Here is an 11,694-nt window from a genome sequence, read left to right on the forward strand (position 1 = left end):
AGTTTATATAAAATACTTATCTGATGTTTCTTTTGCAATGAACTACGCATATTTCCCTTCCATAAACACAAACAGAAGAACAAAAACAAAATGGTATTTACTGAGTATTTCTGTCTCTATTATGATAACCATCATCAACCAGGTATTTCAGCTCAAATAAGGGACCTTCATCATTACGAGATGTGGAACTTCTTTGTTTAAATAGACTATATATAAAGAAAATAAATCTCAGTCTCCAGGAGGAACTGATATCATTTCAACTTCAGTTAATCAACACATTTAAATATAAATACTTCAAAGTGGAAAAGTTAAAAGGTCAGGAAACTAGGTGAGTAGGAGAGGTTTCAGCTGAGTAACTTGAAAGACATTTGAGAAAATTATTTCTAGCTCAAATGTAAAATATTAGCTGTGATGAAAACTGGCTAAATAATCACCATTCTCCCTGCTGTATTCTGCAGAAAGCAAGCTAGGAACATATGCTGCATTCCAAACTTTTTTTTTAGACTGTCAACTTTAACTAAGCTGGTTAAGCTGTTTTCTAAGAAACTGTATTACATATCCACAGCGAGTGTTCTGTCTGGGATTTCCCTGTGAGAAATGCTGGCATGCAAAGCTCAGTTAAAAGCTGACCCAGAGGAAGCAGGTTAAGAAGAGAACCACACAATACACACATTTGCCTCCACTTCCAGAGTATTCATCTCCCATTGGATCAACTGAAGGGAAGCAGCAGGGAAAATACAAGAAGGATCATAGTTGAAGATTCACCAGTGACATAGGAAGGGAAGAAAATACTACTTTAACTTTAAAGAGACAATACACAATTTTCAGTAACTTTTCCAGTTTTGATTTAGAACCAAAAAACATGGACTACACCAATCATGAAAACACCTGCATTTCATTTTCTTCTGGCCCCCATCTCTTGAAAACAGACAGGTAACGTACATATTACACATCTTTAAGTCAGGACTTCTGCTTCACAGGCAATTAAACTCTAACAAACCAAGGACTGGTGAATGTTTCCCTTTTTTTTTTTTTTTTTTTTTTTTTTCCTTCTTAAGCAGCAAATCATAGCTAATTCAAATCCACCAGAATACACTGTGTATTTTTATGGGCACCTCCTTCACTAGGAATTAAAACACTGTTCATATTGTAAAAGAATGTAGCAATTAAAATTGTAGTTTGTTTGCCTTATTTGGATCGAGTGCCAGGAAATAATTCAGGAACAAGTTTGTTTTAGTACTTTAAGAGGTTGTTGGCAAAGCAAATCAGTACAATACAGCTCGGCTAACCTAACAAACTCTTGTCCCAAAATAATGCATTATTTTATTCACATGCAGCTGTTTCATAGCTAATTTTGAGATGACAAATTCTTTTTTTTTTTTTTTACTAAGGGCACTGTATAACAGGAATTAGGCATCCTTTTCCATTCTGAAAAAGCACTGTAGTGAAGCCAGGTATCAACTACTGACCTTTACCCTTCAAGAAATAGCAAAGTGTATGCTTTCTCAGTATGAAATTAGTTTCTGTATCACAACTATCCTCTTACCATCAGCCAGACAAAATGCGCTTCGTAACTCACCAAGGCAACTCTTGAATGTGGAAGTTCTATTACAGAAAAATCCCCTCCACAGCAACAATAGGTTAATCCATCTCAATGTTTTTCCATGGGAGTCTGAAGGTATCCTATCAACTCTACAGACAATACTAGGATGGGTTGTTTAAAGATCTAAGAAGCTACCGTTCCTAAAACTATGTGCAAAACCTGAAGTCAGCACCTACATCAACTTCCATCTTTTAAACTCCTTTCTCTCACAGGCCCAGCTCTCCTTTCTCCTTAGAGGAGACCAACCCCAAGATGGCAAGGTCTGTTTAATCCACTTACTGTCAATAATATCTCCCAGCCCCTGGGCTCGCAGGAGATCCTTAAGCCTTGTCACCTCCTCCTTCAGCTCACGCACCAGCTTGGCATTGGGATCTTCATTGATAACAGCATTACATTTAATCTGTTTTGCACGATCAGCATACCTGGAACCAGTCAAAAACAACTTATAACAAACATATACTTGCCCATACGCAACACAGGAATGCAGCAACAGAGGAGACATTTAGTTAGTAGCTGTATGTCAGATTAATTCATACTTAACATAGGGTACTGCTCCAAAAAGGACAAGACTTCTTCAAGATCTAATCAAGATGCATTAGCAAGGTGCATCACATGTATAATAGATTTTTTTCTTCCATTTATTTGGTATTTAAGAGCCTCAGCTCAACTAAAATGCTTAATTCTAGCAAACACACAGAAAAACAACATACAAACATGAGAAGATGAGTTTGATTTTTCAAATTAAAAGTAGCCAGTAAGATCCTAGCTCCTTACTCACATACTAAAAATCAGTTTTCCTCTTTCAGGATAACTGAGTTTTTGCCATTATAGTTTTTCTTCCCTGTAAATTTCTCAAAGTGTGAAGATTTGAAGGACAGCCTGTGCCCAGTAGAGCTAGTGTCTACCCCTATCCATCTCAGATGAAAAGACTGTACCTTAAAGTGCTCAAAGTTTCATCATAGTTGATATCCGCTGGACTCAAAGCAGCAACCATAGCAGTTCGGGAGTTACCACCTATAATGCACAGGTCAAGTTTTAGATGACTACACAATCTAGATACTATTACCTACTAAATACCACTATTTTCTATAAAGTACAAAATTCAACTACATTGTGCATAACTAAGGAAAACAAAAATCATAGAACAGTAACAGAGCTGCAACTTTACCAAAGGGTGAAACATAAGGCTCAGATTTGACTACTTAAAATATTTAAACCCATACTGAATACAAATTTACGTTAAGTGATTAAAAACATTCAGAAAATGTAGTGGGAATTTCTTTCTATATTGGCATAGGTAAAATCAGCCATACCTAGATTTTCTCGAAGAAGCCATGTTAGTACAGAATCTCTGTATGGTATGAAGTCTGTCTTCTTCTTCTTTTTACTCTGCAAAGGAAAAAAAAAAAACACACTTAAAAAAAATCAACACTGAATAGAAAATGAACTTGTAAAACATCAGCATGGGATTAGTATTAAAAGAACTATGAAAGCATACATATTTACCGTCTAAAACAGGGCGGTCACCTATCCTTAACTGACAAATGATTACAGAGATTGATATGAGGTAATTTGGAACATATTCAGACATCTACACAGGTAAGCAGTCCACATAATACCTTTGTAGCACTGCCTTCAGAAAGGCATTCCTGTTGACAAAGAGGATCTTTATGGCATTTAAATAATGTGTTCTAATACCATTACAAGAAAATTTACACAGTAAATCTGACTTTCAGGGAAAAATTCACTCTTCCTTTACTAGGCACATTATGACTTTGAGTAGTCTAAAGGCCATTACAGGAAATTCCACAGCTACAGAGGTACAGGTACACATATGAGAGGACAACTAGCCCATCTTCTTGCATTAGTATATTTTTTGAGTTTTAGTATTGACAATTCTCAGATTTTGTATCTGTACTTACTTCCTGTAATGACAGGAATTTCCCAAAGACCTATCATGAAAGATCCCTGCTCTTTGATTTCAAACTCAACAGAACAAAATCTCACAGCTTGTCAGAAAAAGACAACATTTACTACTACTCAGACCATCCTACCTTGCTGGTGCAGTTATCCTAAGTTGAAAGCATTAAAGGAAGGGGAGTAAAATACAAGATAAGCTTTTTAATATACCTTTATGCATAAATTTCCATGTTAGCTTGGATAGCATATTCTTTTGAGAACCCCATGAATTAGAATGGTTTTCATAAAAAAAAAAAAAAAAAAAAAAAAAACACAACTAAAAAGCACTTAAATACATTCAACCTGTCCCAAGCTGTTCACAACTCACTTTGAAAAGCACTATTAATTTACTGAACTTTTTAATAATAATTGAGAGTATTTTTCTAAATCTAGAAGATAATGTTTGGATCACTATATGCTTCCTCCACTCAAAATATTAAGTCTGGCCATTGCAAAAAAAAAAAAGTGATAACCAGGTTATTACACTGGTATTTCTAACATTTGACATTTTAGTATTTTAACAAGAAGTCTGCACTTTGTTTCCTAAAATTATTCTTTCTAATAAGTAATACTACTACAGCTCTGCAGAACTAAAAGCTTGCTATGTGAACATGCCCTTTACATATAAATGTAGACTCTTTTTGCAAGGCTTCCTCACAACTAAATAAACAAATACCTCAAGCTACCTACAATTAAAGTTTCTAGTAGGTTACGTAAGATTCTTAGGATACAATTCATCTGTCAAAATACACACAGCTAACTCCACTGAGAATGCTAGGCCAAGAACAGTGAATGGCTCAGCTGTACTGTACAGTATTCACTGTTTCAGTTTTACAGGTTACAGAAAGGTTGTTGCAGGTAAGTAAATGCTGTACTTACCACCTCTGCCAATGCTGAAATAACTTTGCCCAGAGTTGTGAGAGACTTGTTTATATTTGCTCCTTCCTAGGAAAACATAATCCAGTATTATACAGTAATTCATAATTTTCAACCATGAATCTCAGCAGACTAAAAGAACCAAATGTCACATCCTCCATTAGAGGAAAAAACAGTCTTTGCTTTTGTTATTATGAGTATAGAAAAAATAGTTGCAATTCTTTCTTTTCCTTGTGCTGTTTGTACACCCACTCCCCTTTCTTCACTTGTAGATCAGCAGCGTGATACCTTTAATCGGGTTCCTTTGGCACCAGTTGAGTCAGCTCGCTCACTCCCAGCTAGATCCACAAGGCTAATCTTGCTGACCTGATGACAGAAAACATTAACAACAAGAATTAGTTCTTAATGAACTACAGTAAGAACAGAACTTTGAAGAATTCTATAGCATGAAAAAAACTCCGTCTAAAAATCATAGTGTGCTTAAAACTAGTCAAACCAAGTTTTCACATACAGACCGTTTTTTTTGTATCTTTCCAAAGTAATCAATTGAGAAATGTGAATGATACCCATACTTCAGCTACCTCTGCATGCAAAGCATATACTTGAGTTAAAAAGAAGCCAGAAAACTGTTCCATGCTAAATAGTGCATATCTCCTTTTAACGTGCATATTCCAAAAATTCCTTAAGTCATATTCATCTCCATCCCTGTTCCCACAGAGAATTAACAAAACAAAAATTTCCAATTTCCCCCTGACAAGCAAAAGCACAGGAAGTTCTGGGAACATGAAATAAATTCATCTTCCCCAGTCACAAATCCCTCCCCATAGAACCTAGTCCTTAAGGTTTAAGTTCTTCCCATGTATTTTCCTCCTGCATGTATTCCCAATTTAGTTGTTTTTAGAATTACAGTCAAACAAAATCCAGTAAGAAATAAAAAGGTTCTGGCAAAGCATACAGCAAGTTCACCCTTAAAAAAAAAAAAAAAAAAAAAAAAAAAAAAAACCACCAGAAAAAAAGTAATTCCTATTGTCTCTTCACACTGCCAGTAAGAATAGGTCATTGCAGGGAGGCTTTGTGAAAACCACTCAACGAAGCTATTTCTTATTTGTAAAATACCTTCTCTGTGGAAAGATCAGTTTCTGCATCATGTTTCTTCTGAGTAAAGACAATTGTAAACACTGCATGAGAGCGGCTACTAGTTTCATTCATGTTGGTAGCTGCCACAGTCCTAAAAGAGGAACAGATACAAATATGTTTAGGAAACAGTAGCCTCTACGCTCCAAGTAAACCAACCTGCAGGACTCAATGCAGCTGCAGGGTACTGAGACCAAGAGGCTGTACAGTTGACGTTTGGCCCTATCCAAGACCAAGCCACACTGAATACCATGAACATTTTTTGCTGCTCAGCTCCTCCCAGTTTCAGCACAATTTAAATAGAGCTTGCTCAATCTGTATAGTCACTAATCTGCCCACCACTAACCCATAAGAAAACGCAAATTTACATCAGTCTCTCACACAGACTGCTAACTGGATTGTACAGTTTACCTATGACAAAAACTACTAGTGAACCAGAACCTAAAACGGGAATGCCAACTTAAGTCTTGACCACTTCAGTGAATCAAGCATTATGCTTACATGCTTATTTATACCAGTAATGTAATACAGTAGACATCAAAAGGCAGAATTAAAAGCCAGTAATTTACATATCTCATCTCAAGCCATTACAGCTTTATGTATCTGTACAGTGATTTGAAACATTTCTACACCACACAAATCAATTTTAGCCTTTTAATAGAATTGATCAGTGTATATTTGAATAGTATTCCAAATCTGACATCAGGTTTTAAAAAAGCACTAGTGCATCACAGAAGGTATTTTAAATTTGGTGCTATAAACTATGTAATCCCGCAAAGGAGATAAAAGTCTGTACCACTGTCGCTCACCTGGCTTTGTTTCCAGCATCCATGAGGTCTGCAATGTCTGTGTAAGATGTCACTGCTAACTTGGACAGATCTTCCACATATGGTCCAAGCAGAGGATGTTCTCGCACCCGCAAATTCCCTTTGTTCTTCGGGTTCAACAAGTCTCGGACTCTTTCACAGTAAATCTCCATGTAACTCACCTGGAAAGAGGAATTTGCATGGATAATTTAGTGTTTGGCTAAAAAATTATATATTTGAGTTCATAATCACTTTTCACGTGACACATCTAACAAAACTATCTTTAGAAAAAGGCAAACAACAAATGGTAAAAAGAGTCTCCTTACAAGTAATCTCATATAAACCCCAAAGTAAACTTAGGGGAAAAAAATATGTATTTTCCCTGCATGTAGGAGCAACTTTTGGTTCTGACCTGTACCCTAGTCCTATTATATTCCTGAGTTATCAGTACAATTATTCAAACAATGGTAATTTTAAATCAACATGCTTTAAAATAAACTCTAAAGATTTTTTTTTTTTTGAAAATTAAGTGCCAATAAATTTCTAACCACATACAAAGTTGAAAAATTTTTTTCTGTAAACCGATCTTCATTACAGGTAACAACCTACAAAGAAATATTACCAAGTACTGAGTGAAAAGAGTACTGAGTTACAAATAGGTTACCAGTGACAACCTCCCTGAACTGCTACACTAACAAAAAATAAAAAATGAAACTGTACTTTGGTCTGCTTTTCTATCTGAGAATGGGATACGAGAAATATTTTATTTCAATTAATCACCACCAGTATTATCCCATAACTATGCACCTAAAACTCAGCAAAAAGCCTGGGATACTAAATGAAACATCTCAAGGCATGTTTCAGGGACTGTAACTAAGAAATTAAAACCACTCATCCAGAAGATGGTATGTCAAAGAAAACAGAACAGCAGTTGCTGTAGAGACCAATGTAACCCATCTAGCCACAACTGTGGATACGAACATCCTCCTAAGCACTTTCCTTTTGTTCACACCCCAGACCTCCCTTAGCACCAGGTGATTCATTCCACCAGTTTAAGCTCAGTCTATGACCAAAAAAACCACACTTATCTGTAGCATTGTTTCAGTTCTGCTCCTATTTTCAGTCTGTCTGCAAACTTGTGTTGCTAATGGTAGATGCTAGGTAGGAATGAGCAACTAAGCTCTTCTAGTCAAGTCTCGCAGAGAGTCAAGATACAAATTATGACTATTTTAATTGACAAGAAACGCGGAATTTTCCATCTAGTGGTCAAAAAAATTATCTGTGAATGCATCTTTTTTTTTTTTTTTTTTTACCCATCATGTACTTGACAACTACTGTCACAGGTAAAGGTACGTTCATTTTCTGGTGGGGAAAAAAGCCCTAGAAATATTTTGCTTGTACATTTGCATCTAATATGAAACAGAGAAAAGACAATGCTTTCAAAACAAAGAACTCAGCATCTTAATGAAGTATCAAGAATGCTGCACCTAAGCTCAGCTGGATGACCAGCACACAAATATTGATTGATCACTATACGCACCTCTACAGAGTAAGACATTTCTTCATTGCTGTTGTCATTGATTTTCTCAAACAGTTCTTCACATAGCTGGAAACAGATTAAACCCAGGACAGAAATTAGTACTGCGCAGGAAGTAGTAACTACTATGACAAATCATTAATTTTGCACAGGAGGGAAGGGGAAGAAAAAGAACAGATTTCAACCACAAACAGCCTCACTAGGAAGAGGCATCATCTCACCTATCACTATAAAATAAACTATTAAGGTTGAATTATAGAGTACTACAGTTGTTCTAGGTTTAACTAATATTATTATAATGTACTACAAAATTAGAAAAATAACCCATTATAACATTAAAGCTTGTAATAACTGAAAGTAGAAGTAAGATTAAGGAAATATTAAAATACTTAATCCTCTCCTAGTCTCATAAAAATAGCAGTCTGTTTATTTTTAAACTAACAACCCTGTGTGAATTCATTGGTGTGCTGAAGTTTCAGGATTCAGATTTAAATCAACAGCCAGATAGTTTCAAAATTTATTAACAGCATCTTCATATGAAGAATACTTCTGCTGTCAGCATTCTACTACTTTGATAGTGCTCATCTACAAATAACTTGTGTAAGAACTAAAATTAGTATCACAAAGGAGAAAAACAAACAACTCGTAAACCCATGGATACATACAGGGAGATTAAAAAGCAGGAGCATATGGAGGGATAAGCACAGAAAAAGAGGTTTCTAACTTATCTACTAGCCTCTGTATGGAAAATAATCATTATGATGAACACAGGCAATTTAAAAGTAGTCCACACATGGTTAAAGCATAAGATTTCACGCTAGAAACTGGCAGACAGAGCCAGGGAATTTTGCCAACACACTGAAATTTGATGTCAACAACCTATATCACTTTGAATGTGATTGTGCTGTACCCTCTCCACACATGACAAGAAAGAACAGAGTCAATAAGTTCTCCCTGAACAGATAACTCATTTTGTTCCTTTATAAGGAAACTTCTCACAGTGAAAGTGGAAGGAAATGATTTTGCTTAGAAACTGTGGTAGATAACAGGAACGTGATTACATCTACAGGAATGTTACAGATTTTAACAGTCTTTAATTACCATTAGAGGTTACAAAAAGACAAATAGGAACATCAAGATTACAACTCAAAGAATCTGAGCACTGAGCTGTTTCCACAGACTTAACTAATTTCACCTGTTATACTGATACATTACTGCAGAAGAAAAAAAGGGAATGCTTCCATGTAACAATGTCTTACATCAAGGCACCTCTGCAGAAGTGTACAAATACACTCTTCTAACATTATTTCAAGATAACCTATATGCAGCCTCAAATGGTACCAGAGCAGTTGCTAAATAATTGAGCATACAATGCCTGTACTATTAACAGAAAACAATGATCTGCATTGTCTATGTCATACCCATGGCACAGGGTCAATGCCTACAGCAAACCTGTAGCAGAATGATGACTCAGGCTGTTCAGCATATTTATTAAAACGGAAAGCCAACCTCAGATTTCTACTTCACTGGAAGACAGTGCATTCCTCCACTCCCAAATTTAGTCCACTGTCAACACCTCCACACTGAGGAAGGTCTTCATTTAGAACAAGTGGCAGCATCGTTTGAATGCCAGTCCCAGTTTTCTGTGGGCGTATCTCAACTTCTTATATTTCATGGGCAGTATCAAAACCAACCTCAGGAGGCAACAACACTGTGCTGTGCTCTAAATTTGAAGCCCTAACTTTCCCATAGATTTGATATACTTCATTTCTTACTAAGATAAAAGGTATTACTCAGTTTTTAGCTTTGGGAAACTCATTTTCACAAAAAGTTTCTGGCAAGTTCATGAGCAGCATCACCTTTGGAATTTCTGCTGAATACAAAGTGCTCAAGTGCTGTCCTAACTAGAGGCAGAGAAGCAGACAACAAACCTAGTGAAAAAGACATCTTCATTTGCTAGTTTGTTGGGGAGAGCAGAGACATTGGATGCAGAAATATACAGAGAATATATAGTACAATTGAAAAAAAAAAAAACAACAGTAGAAATTACTTGCATCTCTTTACTCTTTTTCTGAGTAGATTTCTTTCACTTCAGAAGTAAGCTATGGTTCTCTGTGAACTATTGCAATACAAGAAGACTGTATCAGCCAGCAAGAATCTGAAGATGGTATAAAAATAAACCCCTTTCTGGGTTCTGTTCTACCTGGGGGATTATCCCTGCTTGGCTCTCCTCCTGCTTGCCCATCATCGTGTAGGATTTCCCAGCTCCGGTTTGTCCATAGGCAAAAATGCACACATTGTAGCCCTCAAAGGCATGCAGCAACATCTCCTTTCCAATATCATTGTACACACGGCTCTGTGATGCAAAACAGGGATCTTCAGGCTGTAAGAACACGAAAAAAGCATCAGAACAGACGTTTCTCACATAACATTTCAGAAAGCAATTAGTTTTAATCTTCTGAGTCAATCTTTTAGGGAAAGGCAAACAAAGCATATTTACACATTTTTCCAAAGGCAGTACCAACAGGATGACACTGACAACCCTGGCAGGACCACTCCATCACTGCTGAGGAAGCAATCTCCACAAGAAAAGAAACCAATTCTGGTTTGCGAACATTGTTGGAACTACTGGACATGTTTTGTGCAAGATCACTGCCAAACAGAATTCAAGGTGCTTGGAATAGAGGGAGCTAAAAAAAGAGAAGTAGAGCTCAGAGAGACAATACCAACAGAGAAGGTCTGGAAGCTACAAAATCCCCCACTGGCTGGTCTTGACAAGGGCTCAGCAGGGCAGAGGAAGAAAAGCAAAAGATGCTTAGGTTTTTTTAGACTAAAGGTGTATGCAAATAATTTAAAAAAAAATTCTTGCAGCTTTCTTATTTCCCAGCCTATAATCCAATCCAGATTTCTGTTTGCAACCTTGCTAATTGTACTGGGGATTACAAAATCCTTAAGTATGAAAATATACATTTTTAAATTACCTAGTCACTGAACCAGTCAAGGACAGTGTATCAGAACATTCTTCTATGGTTAAACTCAGGGTTAGCAATAAAACTGAAATATAGCACTGGGAGGGGAGGGAAACTACTTTAAAGAACTTCATCCAGGTAATAAAATGAAGCAGAAAAAAAAAAAAAAAAGAATGCACAAAAACACTTTATGACAGGTGGCTCCAGTGACAGAAATGCGAAGAAGGACAAAGCAAGGCATCACCTTCAAACGCTTGACTGAAAAGTTTGTTATATTTCGGCTAAAGAACCACCTCCACTACTGCCTGATGAAAAGGAATACTGCTGCAAACGCAATAAAAGAACAAATAATCACAAGACATCAAAGAGAACAAAGGTGCCAGATCTCAAGGCAAACACAGAACGTGCTCAAAACAAAACTTCATCAAATGAACAAATGAATCCTCCATTTTTTATGTAGCACATCAGGCACTCAGGCCCTGCCCTGGTCAGACTCCAACATGCAGTCACTGGAGGCAGTCCAAGACACAGCTCCAGGCATGGTACAGGATACAAAAATAGTGACAAAGTGGGATTTGCTGGATATGCTCTTTTTCCTGATGTCCTTTTCATCATTTGCAAATGTTTACCATGGACTTTCCTAAAAGTTAGCACACTACTGAGAATCTATGCAGGTGTTTTATGTTGCACACATGAGAGCAGACTGCACAGATAACATACCATTGAAACTTCACTGTGTACGTCACTACATTACTACTAAATTAACATTCTCCCTTTCCACAAAATGTTGCATTTTAACACTAGTTGCTC

General features: G+C 36.6%; 1 protein-coding gene across 7 annotated transcripts in view; it reads right to left on the reverse strand.

Moving 5' to 3' along the window:
• Positions 1-11,694, reverse strand: part of KIF1B (kinesin family member 1B) — a 94,702-nt gene that overhangs the window by 58,745 nt on the left and 24,263 nt on the right. For 5 of the 7 annotated variants that reach the window (XM_084300306.1, XM_084300308.1, XM_084300310.1 and 2 more), the window contains exons 4-13: positions 10,119-10,298; positions 7,919-7,984; positions 6,382-6,560; positions 5,555-5,666; positions 4,727-4,804; positions 4,442-4,507; positions 2,917-2,992; positions 2,539-2,617; positions 1,883-2,025; positions 672-713 (exon numbers count right to left, since the gene is read on the reverse strand). In XM_084300306.1, coding sequence (XP_084156432.1) covers positions 672-713; positions 1,883-2,025; positions 2,539-2,617; positions 2,917-2,992; positions 4,442-4,507; positions 4,727-4,804; positions 5,555-5,666; positions 6,382-6,560; positions 7,919-7,984; positions 10,119-10,298 — 1,021 coding nt within the window. The remainder of the gene's footprint in view (positions 1-671; positions 714-1,882; positions 2,026-2,538; positions 2,618-2,916; positions 2,993-4,441; positions 4,508-4,726; positions 4,805-5,554; positions 5,667-6,381; positions 6,561-7,918; positions 7,985-10,118; positions 10,299-11,694) is intronic. The other 2 variants (XM_084300309.1, XM_084300311.1) reach the window with 1 other exon arrangement.

Source organism: Netta rufina (assembly GCF_964035555.1).
Source record: "Netta rufina genome assembly, chromosome: 22".
Lineage (NCBI taxonomy): Eukaryota > Metazoa > Chordata > Aves > Anseriformes > Anatidae > Netta > Netta rufina.